Source organism: Bombina bombina, chromosome 8 (genome assembly GCF_027579735.1).
Source record: "Bombina bombina isolate aBomBom1 chromosome 8, aBomBom1.pri, whole genome shotgun sequence".
Taxonomy (NCBI): Eukaryota; Metazoa; Chordata; class Amphibia; order Anura; family Bombinatoridae; genus Bombina; species Bombina bombina.
The window spans coordinates 60,050,074-60,068,537 of NC_069506.1; the positions used below are offsets into that span (position 1 = coordinate 60,050,074).

At 39.4% G+C, this 18,464-nt stretch overlaps 1 protein-coding gene across 1 annotated transcript in view; it reads left to right on the top strand.

Annotated features, from left to right (window-relative positions):
- The window catches only part of LOC128638440 (cytochrome P450 3A29), an 89,318-nt gene that overhangs the window by 9,551 nt on the left and 61,303 nt on the right, over positions 1-18,464 (top strand). The window contains exons 2-5 of the mRNA XM_053690391.1: positions 3,657-3,750; positions 3,831-3,883; positions 4,071-4,170; positions 4,466-4,579. Of these exons, the coding sequence (XP_053546366.1) occupies positions 3,657-3,750; positions 3,831-3,883; positions 4,071-4,170; positions 4,466-4,579 (361 nt within the window). The remainder of the gene's footprint in view (positions 1-3,656; positions 3,751-3,830; positions 3,884-4,070; positions 4,171-4,465; positions 4,580-18,464) is intronic.

The following is an 18,464-nucleotide window of genomic DNA, read 5'->3' on the forward strand; positions in this document are numbered from 1 at the left end:
TTATACAGTCCTTGGGGAGAGACTGAGGAAGGGCAGCGGTCACTTTATTTAACAAGGAGAGTATTGTTTTTAGTACATTGTGTTGAGCATATTCTTTGTTAACATCTTTTTGTTTGCTACACACATTTCTGCACAGTTAACATTACATTATGTACAGTACATACCGTGTGATACAGTCTGACGTTACATTACATGCAGTACATACCTTGTGATAATGTACAATACACACCGTGTGATACAGTCTGACGTTACATTAAATGCAGTGCATACCGTGTGATACAGTCTAACATTACATTATGTAGAGTACATACCGTGTGATACAGTCTGAAATTAAATTACATACAGTACATACCTTGTGATAATGTACAATACATACCGTGTGATACAGTCTGACGTTACATTACATGCAGTGCATACCGTGTGATACAGTGACATTATATTACATACAGTGCATACCGTGTGATACAGTCTGACGTTACATTATGTACAGTACATACCGTGTGATACAGTCTGACGTTACATTACATGCAGTGCATACCGTGTGATACAGTCTGACATTATATTACATACAGTGCATACCGTGTGATACAGTCTGACGTTACATTATGTACAGTACATACCGTGTGATACAGTCAAATTAAATTACATACAGTACATACCGTGTGATACAGTCTAACATTACATTATGTACAGTACATACCGTGTGATACAGTCTGAAATTAAATTACATACAGTACATACCTTGTGATAATGTACAATACATACCGTGTGATACAGTCTGACGTTACATTAAATGCAGTGCATACCATGTGATACAGTCTGACGTCACATTACGTGCAGTACATAACGTGTGATACAGTCTGACGTTACATTATGTACAGTTCATATCGTGTGATACAGTCTGACATTACATTATGTACAGTACATACCGTGTGATATATACTGTGTGATACACTCTGACGTTACATTATGTACAGTACATACCGTGTGATACAGTCTGACGTTACATTACATGCAGTGCATACCGTGTGATACAGTCTGACATTATATTACATACAGTGCATACCGTGTGATACAGTCTGACGTTACATTATGTACAGTACATACCGTGTGATACAGTTAAATTACATACAGTACATACCGTGTGATACAGTCTGACATTACATTATGTACAGTACATACCGTGTGATACAGTCTGACGTTACATTACATGCAGTACATACCGTGTGATACAGTGACATTATATTACATACAGTGCATACCGTGTGATACAGTCTGACTTTACATTATGTACAGTACACACCGTGTTATACAGTCTAACATTACATTATGTACAGTACATAGTGTGTTACAGTCTGACATTACATTATGTACAGTACATACAGTGTGTTACAGTCTGACATTACATTATGTACAGTACATACAGTGTAAAAAAAAGTCTGACGTTACATTGCATGCAGTACATACTGTGTGATACAGTCTGACGTTACATTATGTACAGTACATACCGTATAGTATATACCGTGTGATACAGTCTGACATTATATTCCATACAGTACTTACCGTGTGATACAGTCTGACGTCACATTACGTGCAGTACATAACGTGTGATACAGTCTGACGTCACATTACGTGCAGTACATAATGTGTGATACAGTCTGACATTACATTATGTACAGTATATACTGTGTGATACAGTCTGACGTTACATTACGTGCAGTACATACCATTTGATACAGTCTGACGTTACATTATGTACAGTACACACCGTGTTATACAGTCTGACATTACATTATGTACAGCACATACAGTGTGTTACAGTCTGACATTACATTATGTACATTACATACAGTGTAAAAAAAAGTCTTACGTTACATTACATGCAGTACATACTGTGAGATACAGTCTGACGTTACATTATGTTCAGTACATACCGTATAATATATACCGTGTGATACAGTCTGACATTATATTCCATACAGTACATAACGTGTGATACAGTCTGTTACATTTGTACAGTACATATCGTGTGATACAGTCTGACATTACATTATGTACAGTATATACTGTGTGATACAGTCTGACGTTACATTATGTACAGTACATATCGTGTGATATATACTGTGTGATACACTCTGACGTTACATTATGTACAGTACATACCGTGTGATACAGTCTGACATTACATTATGAACAGTACATACCGTGTGATATATACTGTGTGATACACTCTGATGATTATGTACAGTACATACCGTGTGATAGTCAAATTAAATTACATACAGTACATACCATGTGATACAGTCTAACATTACATTATGTACAGTACATACCGTGTGATACAGTCTGACGTTACATTACATGCAGTGCATACCGTGTGATACAGTCTGACATTATATTACATACAATGCATACCGTGTGATACAGTCTGACGTTACATTATGTACAGTACATACCGTATAATATATACCATGTGATACAGTTTGACATTATATTCCATACAGTACATACTGTTTGATACAGTCTGACGTTACATTATGTACAGTATATACCGTGTGATACAGTCTGACGTTACATTATGTACAGTACATACCGTGTGATACAGTCTAACATTACATTATGTACAGTACATACCGTGTGATACAGTCTAACATTACATTATGTACAGTACATAACGTGTAATACAGTCTGATGTTACATTATGTACAGTGCATACCGTATAATATATACTGTGTGATACAGTCTGAAATTAAATTACATACAGTACATAACGTGTGATACAGTCTTATGTTACATTATGTACAGTACATACCGTATAATATATACCGTGTGATACAGTCTGAAATTATATTCCATATAGTACATACTGTGTGATACAGTCTGACGTTACATTACGTGCAGTACATACCGTGTGATACAGTCTGACGTTACATTACGTGCAGTACATAAGGTGTGATACAGTCTGACGTTACATTACATGTAGTGCATACCGTGTGCTACAGTCTGACATTATATTACATTCAGTACATACAGTCTGACGTTACATTATGTACAGTACAGACTATGTGATACAGTCTGATGTTACATTATGTGCAGTACATACGGTGTGATACAGTCTGACGTTACATTACGTGCAGTACATACCGTGTGATACAGTCTGACATTACATTATGTACAGTACATACCGTGTGATACAGTCTGACGTTACATTACATGCAGTACATACCGTGTGATACAGTCTGACATTATATTACATTCATTACGTACAGTCTGACGTTACATTATGTACTGTACAGACTGTGATACAGTCTGACGTTACATTAGGTGCAGTACATACGTGTGATACAGTCTGACGTTACATTACGTGCAGTACATAAGGTGTGATACAGTCTGACGTTACATTACGTGCAGTACATACCGTGTGATACAGTCTGACGTTACATTACGTGCAGTACATACCGTGTGATACAGTCTGACGTTACATTACGTGCAGTACATAAGGTGTGATACAGTCTGACGTTACATTACGTGCAGTACATACCGTGTGATACAGTCTGACGTTACATTACGTGCAGTACATACCGTGTGATACAGTCTGACGTTACATTACATACATTATAGTTCTTACAGACTAGTATTTTCTGCTTTGCCTTCAGGTACGGAATCTGGCCTTATAGATTTTTCAAGCAGTATGGAATTCCTGGTCCAAAACCTTTACCATTTATCGGGACATTCCATGAAAATAAGAAAGTGAGTAACCTGAATTTTGTTGTACTAGTTATTGAGTGCATTGTATGTAAGTAATTTTGCGACACCATCTGCTGTTACAGGGGCTCATGCAATTTGACACTGAATGCTTCAACAAATACGGGAAGATCTGGGGGTGAGTTCTGCTGTTACCTGTTCACCATAACAGACAAATTACACGCAACCTTACTCCGGCCTGTAGCGCATGTGAAGTATCCTCAGACAGACGACCCCAGCCCGGACTAGTTACTGGACACAACATCATAAAAAACATCATTACTATATGTGACAATGCAAATACTGACTCTGTCCTTTGTCCCCAGGCTCTATGATGGGCGGCAGCCAGTTCTTGCTGTTATGGATCCGATGATCATTAAAGCTGTTCTGGTGAAGGAATGTTTTACGCTCTTCACGAACAGGAGGGTAAGTTCTGCATCGCTGAGTGTTTACAGTAAGTGACTAGAGTTATTGTGACGAATGTGATGTTGGAGGGTGTTACATTAAGCCTATCATAGCTGAGGCTTTCTTCCCTTTAAGCTGAAGGTGACTGTAGACTTTTGCACTCATTGCACTGAAGTATAAATGCTATAATGTTCTACATCCCCATGAGTATTGAGCACCAAGATAAATGCTATTTTAGCCATAGGCTCCTATACAAATGAATTGTGTGTGACACCACTGGGCATTTAACTGGTCTCCCCTGCCTATGCTCTTTCAGACATTTGGATTAAACGGCCCATTGAAGAACGCCATCACTGTCGCAGAGGATGATCAGTGGAAGAGGATACGCACGGTGCTCTCACCCACATTCTCCAGTGGAAAACTCAAACAGGTGCTCAAGAAAATGACTTTGTTCCAATATGTGTGTGTGTGTGTGTGTGTATGTATATATATATGTATATATGTATATATGTATATATATGTATATATATATATATATATATATATATATATATATATATATATATATATATATATATATATATATATATATATATATATATATATATATATATGTGTGTATAAATGAAGGGAAAGGGTATTGGGATATGATTCTAGTGGCGCAACACTCTGGAAAAGACCAGAATCAAATATATGCTAATGGATTAATAGTTGGAAATCTGTTATGTTCAGTTGATATAACATCCAATCAGGCAATCGTATACTGTACAAAAGATACTAATATAATATGTAAGAAAAATAATCAATGATAAATGTAAAATCAATTATTGATGGCTGTATAAGTATATCAATTATATATAACCTATCAATAGAACTGTAGAATATTAATCTAGTAGTATACTCAAACCAGACATCTGTGAGATTTAATATATATATTGATGCGCTGGAAAATATTTGTAATAATAATAATCCGTCGTCTAGATATAGACAGTTTCCTCTCTAGTGTAATACTATAATGACATATGCTTGTGTATGTATTTAAAGACTAATGTCTATATAACATAGAATATGTGCATATACTAATAATAATAATAATATTATTATTATGTGTTAATACAGGTCCAATATATGTTACAAATGCTGGTATAACACTCTGCCGCTAATATGCTTATAAATTTATAGATAAATTGTTAATATCCAAAGATCCTAGTTATGAATGAAATGCCAGTAAAATACAAAAAAGAAATACAATTGAAATCTACTGTATATACAGTCCAATGTCTATTAGCAAGTCTATAATAGTTGATAAATCCTCATTCAGCAACGTTCCCGTTGGGAGCTTACTTACACTCCTTCACCTCTATCTCATGAGGTAAGTGCCGCGTAGTGTTAAGATAAGTCTCCTTCCCGGTATCAGCTGCAAGATAGAGGTTTGTCTTTCAACAGTGGTCTCTCTCCTCACCGCTCGTTCCCATAGTGTATACAACCATAGAAGAAAAAAGACATGCAATAGTGCAACTGTCTTAAAATATCACACAATTTATTTGGATAAAAAGATGTACGCTTACCTCAAAGGACCTCAATATATATGAGGTAATTAAAAGCTCTATTTGTCGTATACTCAAATGCAGGAACACGGTGCTTTATCTGTAGGGTATGCACTCTGTGCAAGCATAGGGTAAAATACAAAGTCCTGACGCGTTTTGAAGGGATATGGTAGCTTTGATCCTTCTTCCTCAGAGGTAATTACCTGATTGGAACAGCCAATAGAATGCCAGCTCAATCCTATTGGCTGATTGCATCAGCCAATAGGATTTTTTCTACCTTAATTCTGATTGGCTGATAAAATTCTATCAGGCAATCGGAATTGAAGAGACGCCATCTTGGATGACGTCATTTAAAGGAACCTTCATTCAGTCGTCGGCTGTGGAAAGAAGAGGATGCTCTGCGTCTGAAGTTTTGAAGATGGACCCACTCCGCGCCGGATGGATGAAGACTTCTGCCCGTCTGGAGGACCACTTTTGCCTGGTTGGATGAAGACTTTACCCAGCTTCGTTGAGGACTCCGGCCCGGTTGGGTCAAGACGTCTCCCGGTAAGGTGATCTTCAGGGGGTTAGTGTTAGGTTTTTTAAGGGGGGATTGGGTGGGTTTTAGAGTAGGGTTGGGTGTGTGGGTGGTGAGTTTTAATGTTGAGGGGGGTTGTAATTTTTTTTTTTTTTCAGGTAAAAGAGCTGATTACTTTGGGGCAATGCCCCGCAAAAGGCCCTTTTAAGGGCTATTTTTAATTTAGAGTAGGGTAGGGCTTTTTATTTTGGGGGGCTTTTTTATTTTGATAGGGGGATTAGATTAGGTGTAATTAGTTTAAAAAACTTGTAATTATTTTTATTTTCTGTAATTTAGTGTTTGTTTTTTTGTACTTTTAGACAGTTTTATTTAATTGTAATTAGCTGTATTTAATTTAGGTAATTAATTTATTTGTAGTGTATTGTTAGGTGTAATTGTAACTTAGGTTAGGTTTTATTTAACAGGTAAATTTGTCTTTATTTTAACTAGGTAGTTATTAAATAGTTAATAACTATTTAATAGCTATTGTATCTAGTTAAAATAAATACAAACTTGCCTGTAAAATAAAAACAAACCCTAAGCTAGCTACAATGTAACTATTAGTTATATTGTAGCTAGATTAGGGTTTATTTTATAGGTAAGTATTTAAATAAAATTACTACAATTAACTAAATTATTCCTATTTAAAACTAGATTTATTTTAATTATATTTGTTAGGGGGTGTTAGGGTTAGACTTAGGTTTAGGGGTTAATAATTTTAATATAGTGGAGGCGACGTTGGGGGCGGCAGATTAGGGGTTAATAAATGTAGGTAGGTGTCGGCGATGTTAGGGACGGCAGATTAGGGGTTAATAATATTTAACTAGTGTTTGTGATGTGGGAGTGCGGCGGTTTAGGGGTTAATATATTTATTCTAGTGGCAGCGATGTCCGGTTTGGCAGATTAGGGGTTAAAATTTGTATTATAGTGTTTGCTATGTGGAGGGGCCTCGGTTTATAGTTTATGGGTGTTACTGTACTTTTCAGCACTTTAGTTAAGAGTTTTATGCTACGGCATTGTAGTGTAAAACTCTTAACTACTGACTTTAGAATGCGGTACGAGTCATGACACGAGAGGGTCTAACACTCACTTTTGGTCAGACTCGTAATACAGGCGCTATGCAAGTCACATTGAAAATATAGGATACGCAATTTACGTAAGTGGATTTGCGGTATTTCCGAGTCCGGCCAAAAAAAATGAGCGGTACACCTGTACCTGCAAGACTCGTAATACCAGCGGGTGTTTAAAAGCAGCGTTGGGACCTCTCAACGCTGCTTTTTAACCCTAACGCACAACTCGTAACCTAGCCCAAAGTCTTTTCGTGTTTCACCTTAATACAGGTCTTATCTGGTTATTAGGGTGGTCTACTTGCTATAATCACTTTCCAGTTATACAGCTACAGGTTCCAGGGAGGAAGAAAGATCTTTTGGCGGAAATACCCAGTTGGGGTATCCGGGGTCCGTCACACCCGTATTAAATCTTCCATTTACCTGACAATTCTTCTCATTTTTTTAGATCCCCCTTGTAAAGAAAGTTCATCCTGCACTGACCTAATGACGTTGTTGATGCATTAGTGTGCCACTTGTAATCTAGCCCAATTTTTTCTATTGTGTTTTTACTGTACATATTTTACATTCCAACGTTCTTCACTTAGAAGAAAATGTTCTTAGTATTTGTAATTCTATATCTGTATATATCAGCTTATATACATAGGTATAAATATATATTTTACAAAAAAATATCGGACATATATAGAAATAAAATTTATATAAAAGTAAAACTGAAATGGGAAATATTCATAACTTCCGATGGGTTTAGCGCAGTTGGCCTAATGTGTGTCAGGTTAGCGCTCAAGTGATGTGTTACTACTTTTTTTTTAAGCGTGCTCCATTGAAGTCTATGGGGAGAAATTAACACTGTTGCGATATCTGAAAACCTGAAGTTAGAGCACATTGGATTTCGCCTGCGAGCAAACAATTTACTTTCGACTTGTAATAAGAGCAATAACCCACCTGTGTTAAAAGTTTACTTTCATCAGTGTTTGCGCAGAAGCGGGAACAAAAAGTGCACCACTTGTAATCTGACCCATAGTGGGCTCTGAATAACCCTAACAGATCGCACTTTTTTTACTTTATTGTTTCCTTACAAAGGGGATATGGCATATAATGGTATCCCTGATACTTTATCGTTTCCTTACACAGGGATATGGCATATACTAGTATCCCTGATACTTTGTTGGTTCCTTACATAGGGATATGGCATATAATAGTATCCCTGATACTTTATTATTTCCTTACACATGATATGGCATATACTAGTATCCCTGATAGTTTGTTTCCTTACACAAGGGATATGGCATATACTAGTATCCCTGATAGTTTGCTTCCTTACACAGGGGATATGGCATATACTAGTATCCCTGATAGTTTGTTTCCTTACACATGGATATGGCATATACTAGTATCCCTGATAGTTTGTTTCAATACACATGGATATGGCATATACTAGTATCCCTGATAGTTTGTTTCCTTACACAGGGGATATGGCATATACAATATCTCTGATAGTTTGTTTCCTTACACATGGATATGGCATATACTAGTATCCCTGATAGTTTGCTTCCTTACACAGGGGATAACATAATTTATGCTTACCTGATAAATTTATTTCTCTTGTAGTGTGTTCAGTCCACGGGTCATCCATTACTTATGGGATATATTCTCCTTCCCAACAGGAAGTTGCAAGAGGATCACCCAAGCAGAGCTGCTATATAGCTCCTCCCCTCACATGTCATATCCAGTCATTCAACCGAAACAAGACGAGAAAGGAGAAACTATAAGGTGCAGTGGTGACTGGAGTTATAATTTTAAAATTTAGAACCTGCCTTAAACGGAGCCAACTGTGAAACTGGACGGTCGCACTTTTCAGAAGCTCTCACTATATATCACATAAGAACTAAAACCAGTGATCGTCTGTGCCCATTTATTAACCCATCAGACTACTCATGATGACCTGAGATTGCAGCTGCTCTCATCTACTGAGTTTCGTGAACGAAACACCTCATAATCTGATTTTACAACCTTGGCGTGTTTGCCACTGATCCAGAGTGCTGTAGCAGCCATCTTGCGGCCTACTCAACGCCTTCAATTGCGAACGCAATTTATCAAAGACTGATATACTTCTAAATCCCAAACTAGGGGCTCGCTACCTAACTTGAGCATGGAGGATGCGGAGTCCGTTATGCAGGAGATATACTGCTTTCTAAAGAGATGCAGGGCTACACTCAATTTCCAAGCTACAGTGGGTCCTCAGCCGGCACCTACAACTCACGCAGCCTATTCACTCCTTCCTGCCCCGACGAGTAAGGGAGCTATGCGACAACAAAGCATCGCTATGACAAACCCCGGGGACAAAACTCCTGCTCCTAATCACCTAGGATATCTGAGAAATGAAGGCCGAGCTCTTACACCATCCGCTGCTGCAAGCCGAGTAATAGCATTTAAGGGCGAGCCTGGCAGTGACCCTTGCGATCAGCTGCGGACGTCTTGGACCAGTAACGGTGTTAGCGGTAATACCGATATCTCTCCCACAGCTTCAGAGGCCTTGCATCAATATGAAGGGGATTGGGGTGCCTCCCTGCACCATCTTATGACCGGATTGGAAAAAGCAAGTTGGGACCCTGGTGGTGCGGCATTTTTGAAATGGGACATAAGTCATGGAAAGCTGATGAGGGGAACTTACAGAGCTTTCTATAACCTCCGGTCTTGCAAAATAGCTTTTGTCTGGCATACCATCTACGTATTAATACAGGACAACTACTACTAGATACAGGAAGAGGCTTTTGCTGTCTAACGTGGACACAGCCATATCTTACAATGACGGCTCTGCTTGTGACCACTGGAGCGAAGTGGTTGTTTAATGGAACATGGCGAACTGTATTCCACTCATCTTCACTCTGCTATTTTCAGCGTTTATGCTTTTATACCTCAATAACACTTGTTCACCTTTACCCTGTAATGTGTCCTGTGGTCTCCCATATGTTGTTTCCGGACTACCTTACTATTATTACCTTACAATCTTTATTGTCATTTCATTGTATTAGCGACCTTGTTTAATTGGATAACTGTATTCTTAGAGTCTGACACCTAGAATTGCCATTATTTCTATTGTGCTTATTCACTCCAAGTAGACTGCAGGATTTTCTCAGTCTTTTATCATGGGTACTGAAAGTTTGTAAGATCTCCTAAACCAATGTTAGCTTTTGTTATAGCTCAATATCTTATTATTTCACTCCCAGAGAACTTTATAGCTGTATTTTGCTGGCTTCTGTGGCTGACCTGTTTTGGGTACTTGCTGTTATGTGTCACTACTTTGCCTTAGTTAATTATTTCATTATGTTTGGGTTGCCCTGAGTATCTCATGCACTAAAACTGCTGTTAAGTTTTAATATCATTACTCACAGGGTTCCAGGGTAATTGTGTTTGTTTAGATAGTTAGTTAAAGTAGATGGTGCTAGCATATATGTTCCAAGCGTTAACACTTATAGTTATGGGGTCTGTGGGATGCATAACACGCAGAAAAAACCCTTATAGCATATTACTCTCCCTATATCTTATCACAAACAAGTTGGCCAACTAACCTCTGGACTTTCAGGATAACCTGCAAGGTATCATGCTCAATGCTGAATTAAGCGCTAATATCCTCATCTGAGTAGTTTTGGTCATGGCAAAGGCTTATTAGGGTTACCCCATATCACTGCCAACACCTTATTTATTTAGTGACCCATTTCCAGGGTTAGATGTTACATTTATCTCTACGTGACAGCCCTATATCGAAGAGAGGTTTGTAATAATTATACGCAGCTTATATGTAGCTTCCCATTCTGCTCTGCTCTAGTGTTATGCAACATTTTTCTATATATATACAGCTTTCACAGAAAATAGCACCATGGTATGAATGTAATGACGTGTGTTATTGCTTAAACTTGGTAATATTATTCCTCAGCCTCTACCCTGAATTATGATACACTGTTTATAACTCAGTCCTATCTTGGGTTATATCTATCTACCTGCTCCTCTAGTATGGCTGACCACTACTCAGGGCTTTGGCACCCCTTTTTTTGATTTCCTTCTAGATTAACCTTTTAACTTAGACCCCCTCTCTAGCATAATAGGCATTCTAAATGATATTTAATCAACTTAGGGAAAGTTAAGTAAATAATTGCTTGTGTTACACACTTATTTTTGCAATCGATTTGCCTGTTGTCTGGGCATAGGGCCCGTGTCTGGACGGCAGGGTTTAAAGATCTTAAGTTTGTAGAAACATCTTATTCCCTATTTACACTATAATGCCTACTCAATTGCCCTGCTTATTCCTTTGGAGTTATGTTTATTTTTCTCTAATTGGATAAGTATTTCAGCCTGACAGCAGAAGATTTAATTGCTGAAGATATATATATATATATATATATATATATATATATATATATATATATATATATATCTATACCTATAAATGAGAAAGGTTTTACCATTTAACTTATAGCTCCCTATGCCTTTTAAGAGATAAGGTATCACATTACTAGAGTCTAACAAGTTCCTTAAGAGCTTAAAAGTAATATATTCACATAGGGAGATTGGGAAGTTCATATTTTCTAGTAGTATTTGGCCCAATGTGTGAGCATGATATTTAAACATTTTCTCACTACTCTCTGAATCTGGCTTACTTGGTCTATTGCTTTATGCTTAGATCCTTAATGTTAAAACTTTATATAGCCTGAGTAATCTCACGTGCCGTTTATTATACGATACTGTTCCTGCATCCAGGGAAAAAAGAGAAGGAAGGGTAAGAGTGGAAAAGAGTAAGGAAAATAAAAAAGAAGGAAAAAACAGCAGAAGGGAGGGTTGTCTCTAACCTGGTATGTATGACTGTGATGTAGCTGATATGTTGGAGTTTGGTGGCATAGCGGCTAGAATATATTTATCTGTTTTCCATTATCTTAAGTAGCTTTACCTTGAAGTCTGGGATATTTGTCTAGTGTAGGCTGGTCCTGCACATTTGTGGTTCATGCTACCTGTCATGTTTACACATAACCTCCTCCCCCCGCACCCCATAATGTACCTCCTGGTTCGGGAGTGCTAACTATGCGGCTTATCTAGCCTATGCCGCACTTCTATTAATCCTAATACTACCTACAAATAGAGTTAAAGTTTTTGCTTCTATTAATCCTAATTCTACCTACAAATAGAGTTAAAGTTTTTGAACCCAAACTTATTGTTTATTACTACACTATATCCTCCTAAATGCAACATACCCACATATTATATTATAATATCTATCTATAATATTTATAACTCTACCTATAACCAATATAAAAAATAAAAAAAGAGGTTGGTTTGAGGCCCAAAAGTGGTCTCTCTTATTCTATATTAACCTTCGGTAGTTGTTTTATTCTGCTTATGTTTGAGGTTCTGGAGAGGCCTCTGGAGTTCATTAGAAGGTTCACGTTTAAATTGGCAAATCACACCTGTAATCTAGTGTTGGTCACTAATGTTTGTTCTCCTTCCTAGATTGTCTGTATATACTCAACATTGTAATGTATTTGGCATTCTTTGTAATGACTAATTGTGCATACTGTATTTTCTTCTTTTATTGTGATTTGCTTTTTGAAACCTCAATAAAAAATATTAAAAAAAAAAAAAAAAAAAAAGAACCTGACTTAAAAGGACAGGGCGGGCCGTGGACTGAACACACTACAAGAGAAATAAATTTATCAGGTAAGCATAAATTATGTTTTCTCTTGTTAAGTGTGTTCAGTCCACGGGTCATCCATTACTTATGGGATACCAATACCAAAGCTAAGTACACGGATGATGGGAGGGACAAGGCAGGAACATTAAACAGAAGGAACCACTGCCTGTAGAACCTTTCTCCCAAAACCAGCCTCCGAAGAAGCGAAAGTTTCAAATTTGGAAAAAGTATGAAGTGAAGACCAAGTTGCAGCCTTGCAAATCTGTTCAACAGAGGCCTCATTCTTAAAGGCCCAGGTGGAAGCCACAGCTCTAGTGGAATGAGCTGTAATTCTTTCAGGAGGCTGCTGTCCAGCAGTCTCATAGGCTAAACGTATTATGCTACGAAGCCAAAGAGAGAGGTAGCCGAAGCCCTTTGACCTCTCCTCTGTCCAGAGTAAACGACAAACAGAGAAGAAGTTTGTCTAAAATCTTTAGTTGCTTGTAAGTAGAACTTCAGAGTACGGACCACGTCTAGATTATGCAAAAGACGTTCCTTCTTTGAAGAAGGATTAGGACATAATGATGGAATAACAATCTCTTGATTGATATTCCTGTTAGAAACAACCTTAGGTAAAAACCCAGGTTTAGTACGCAGTACTACCTTGTCTGAATGAAAGATCAGATAAGGAGAATCACAATGTAAGGCAGATAACTCAGAGACTCTTCGAGCCGAGGAAATAGCCATCAAAAACAAAACTTTCCAAGATAAAAGCTTAATATCAAGGGAATGAAGGGGTTCAAACGGAACACCGTGAAGAACTTTAAGAACCAAGTTTAAGCTCCACGGAGGAGCAACAGCTTTAAACACAGGCTTAATTCTAGCCAAAGCCTGACAAAAAGCCTGGACGTCTGGATTCTCTGCCAGACGTTTGTGTAAAAGAATAGACAGAGCGGAAATCTGTCCCTTTAGCGAACTAGCGGATAAACCTTTTTCTAAACCCTCTTGTAGAAAAGCCAATATCCTAGGAATCGTAACCTTACTCCATGAGTAACTTTTGGATTCGCATCAATATAAATATTTACGCCATATCTTATGGTAAATTTTTCTGGTCACAGGTTTCTGAGCCTGTATTAATGTATCAATAACCGAATCCGAAAACCCACGCTTTGATAGAATCAAGCGTTCAATTTCCAGGCAGTCAGCCTCAGAGAAATTAGGTTTGGATGGTTGAAAGGACCCTGAATCAGAAGGTCCTGCCTCAGAGGTAGAGACCATGGTGGACAGGACGACATGTCCACTAGGTCTGCATACCAGGTCCTGCGTGGCCACGCAGGCGCTATCAGAATTACCGATGCCCTCTCCTGTTTGATCCTGGCAATCAGTCGAGGTAGCAACGGAAAAGGTGGAAACACATAAGCTATGTTGAAAACCCAAGGGGCTGCTAATGCATCTACTAGCACCGCTCCTGGGTCCCTGGATCCGTAACAAGGAAGCTTCGCGTTCTGGCGAGATGCCATGAGATCCAGATCCGGTTTGCCCCAACGACGAATCAGTTGAGCAAATACCTCCGGGTGAAGTTCCCACTCTCCCGGATGAAAAGTCAGGCGATTTAGGAAATCCGCCTCCCAGTTCTCCACGCCTGGGATGTAAATCGCTGACAGGTGGCAAGAGTGATACTCTGCCCAGCGAATTATTTTCGAGACTTCCAACATCGCTAGGGAACTCCTGGTTCCCCCTTGATGATTGATGTAAGCCACAGTCGTGATATTGTCCGACTGAAATCTGATGAACCTCAGTTTTGCTAACTGAGGCCAAGCTAGAAGAGCATTGAATGTTTATTGGAAGGAGTTTCTCCTCCTGAATCCACGATCCCTGAGCCTTCAGGGAATTCCAGACTGCTCCCCAGCCTAGAAGGCTGGCATCCGTTGTTACAATCGTCCAATCTGGTCTGCGAAAGGTCATTCCTTTGGACAGATGAACCGATGACAACCACCAGAGAAGAGAATCTCTGGTCTCCTGGTCCAGATTTAGCAAAGGGGACAGATCTGAGTAATCCCCGTTCCATTGACTGAGCATGCATAGTTGCAGCAGTCTGAGATGCAGGCGCGCAAATGGCACTATGTCCATTGCCGCGACCATTAAGCCGATTACCTCCATGCACTGAGCTACTGATGGGCTTGGAATGGAATGAAGGACACGGCAAGCATTGAGAATCTTTGATAACCTGGACTCTGTCAGGTAAATCTTCATCTCTACAGAATCTATAAGAGTCCCTAGAAAAGGAACCCTTGTGAGTGGTAACAGAGAACTCTTTTCCACGTTCACTTTCCACCCATGTGACCTCAGAAATGCTAGAACTATCTCTGTATGAGACTTTGCATTTTGAAAACTTGACGCTTGTATCAGAATGTCGTCTAGGTACGGAGCCACCGCTATGCCTCTTAGTCTTAGTACCGCCAGAAGTGAGCCCAGAACCTTCGTAAAAATTCTCGGGGCCGTGGCTAACCCGAAGGGAAGAGCCACAAACTGGTAATGCCTGTCTAGAAAGGCAAACCTTAGGTACCGATAATGATCTTTGTGAATCGGTATGTGAAGGTAAGCATCCTTTAAGTCCACTGTGGTCATATATTGACCCTCTTGGATCATGGGTAGGATGGTTCGAATGGTTTCCATCTTGAACAATGGTACCCTTAGGAATTTGTTTAAGATCTTTAAGTCCAAGATTGGTCTGAAGGTTCGCTCTTTTTTGGGAACCACAAATAGATTTGAGTAAAATCCTTGTCCCTGTTCCGATCGCGGAACTGAGTGGATCACTCCCATGATTAAGAGGTCTTGTACACATTGTAGAAATGCCTCTCTCTTTACTAGGTTTGTTAATAACCTCGATAGATGGAACCTCCCTTGTGGAGGAGAGGTTTTGAAATCCAGAAGGTATCCCTGAGATATAATCTTCAACGTCCAGGGATCCTGCACATCTCTTGCCCAAGCCTGGGCGAAGAGAGAAAGTCTGCCCCCCACTAAATCCGTCTCCGGATAGGGGGCCCTGTCTTCATGCTGTCTTAGGGGCGGGAGTAGGCTTTCTGGCCTGCTTGCCCTTGTTCCATGACTGGTTGCCTTTCCAACCCTGTCTGTAACGAGCAGTAGTTCCTTCCTGTTTTGGAGCGGAGGAAGTTGATGCTGCTCCTGCCTTGAAGTTACGAAAGGCACGAAAATTAGACTGTTTGGCCTTTGGTTTGGCCCTGTCCTGAGGAAGGGCGTGGCCCTTACCTCCCGTAATGTCAGCAATAATTTCCTTCAAGCCGGGCCCGAATAAGGTCTGCCCTTTGAAAGGAATGTTAAGTAGCTTAGATTTGGAAGTTACATCCGCTGACCAGGATTTAAGCCAGAGCGCTCTGCGCGCCTGTATGGCGAATTCGGAATTTTTAGCCGTAAGTTTGGTTAGATGTACTACGGCATCTGAAACAAACGCATTAGCTTGCTTAAGGGTTCTAACTTTGCTCAAAGCCTCATCCAATGGCGCTGTGCGAATCGCCTCTTCCAGAGACTCAAACCAGAATGCCGCTGCAGCCGTGACAGGCGCAATGCATGCAAGAGGCTGCAATATAAAACCCTGTTGAACAAACATTTTCTTAAGATAACCCTCTAATTTTTTATCCATTGGATCTGAGAAAGCACAGCTATCCTCCACCGGGATAGTGGTACGTTTGGCTAAAGTAGAAACTGCTCCCTCCACCTTAGGGACCGTCTGCCATAAGTCTCGTGTGGTGGCGTCTATAGGAAACATTTTTCTAAATATCGGGGGAGGGGAAAATGGCACACCCCGGGTCTATCCCACTCCTTACTAATAATTTCTGTAAGTCTTTTTGGTATAGGAAAGACGTCAGTACACACCGGTACCGCATAGTATCTATCCAACCTACACATTTTCTCTGGAATTGCCACCGTGTCGCAATCATTCAGAGCCGCTAATACCTCCCCTAGTAACACACTGAGGTTCTCAAGCTTAAATTTAAAATTTGAAATTTCTGAATCCGGTCTCCCCGGATCAGAACCGTCACCGACAGAATGAAGCTCACTGTCCTCATGTTCTGCAAATTGTGACGCAGTATCAGACATGGCTCTCGTGTCATCAACGCGCTCTGTCCTTAACCCAGAGCTATCGCGCTTGCCCCTTAATTCGGGCATATTATATAATACTTCTTTCATAACATTAGCCATATCATTTAAAGTGATTTGTAAGGGCCTAGATGTACTTGGCGACTCAATCTTACGCATCTCCCGAGCGGGAGACGCAGGTACTGACACGTGAGGAGAGTTAGGCGGCATAACTTCCCCCTCGTTGTCTGGTGATAGTTTCTCTATCGGTACAGATTGACTTTTATTCAAAGCAATATCAATACAATTGGTACACATCGTTCTATTGGGCTCCACATTGGCTTTTGAACATGATGAACAAACAGTTTCCTCTGAATCAGACATGTTTAAACAGACTTAGCAATGAAACTAGCAAGCTTGGAAATCACTTTCAATAAGTTTACAAGCAATATAAAAAACGCTGCAGCGCTTCAAAAATACAGATATAATTAAACAATTCTTAACAAGAAGTGTATTATTAGCAGAGGATTGCACCCATTAGCAAAAGGATGATTAACCCCTCAATACCCAAAACGGATAAAACCGATATCAATTAAGATTTAACGCTTTTAATCACAGTCAAACACACTGTCACAGATCTGCTGTGACTGATTACCTCCCTCAAAAATGAATTTTGCAGACCCCTGAGCTCTCTAGAGACGTCCTGGATCAAGGAGGAAGAAGCAGGAAGACTGTGTTAGAATTTTAACTGCGCAACAAGGCGCTAAAACAAGGTCCCTCCCACTCCTATTACAACAGTGGGAGCCCTGATATAACGGTTTCCATGCAGAAAATATATGTTAGCCATGTGGAAAAAAAAATCATGCCCAAAGAGATTTATCACCAAAGTACCTCACAAAAACGAATAACATGCCAGTAAACGTTTTATTAAAAAACAACATTTTCCAATGTCATGCAAAGTTATCACTAAGCCTGCTACCAGTCGCTACCACTGCAGAGAAGGCTTAAGTATTATTTCAGTGTTAACAGTATTTTCTCAGTCAAATTCTAGTCCCTAGAATATAACTCGACTGCGCATACATTTATCAGCCTGATACCAGTTGCTACTACTGCATTTAAGGCTGTACTTACATCATATGGTAACAGCAGTATTTTCTTAGTCAATTCCATTCCCAGAAAATAATGTACTGCACATACCTCATTTGCGGAGGACCCCGCATGCTATTCCCAGTTTCTGAAGTTATCCCACTCCTCAGAATGTCGAGAACAGCCAGTGGATCTTAGTTACGCCTGCTAAGATCATAGAATAAAACGCAGGCAGTTTCTTCTTCCAAATACTGCCTGAGATAGAAAAAACAGCACACTCCGGTGCCATTTAAAATAAC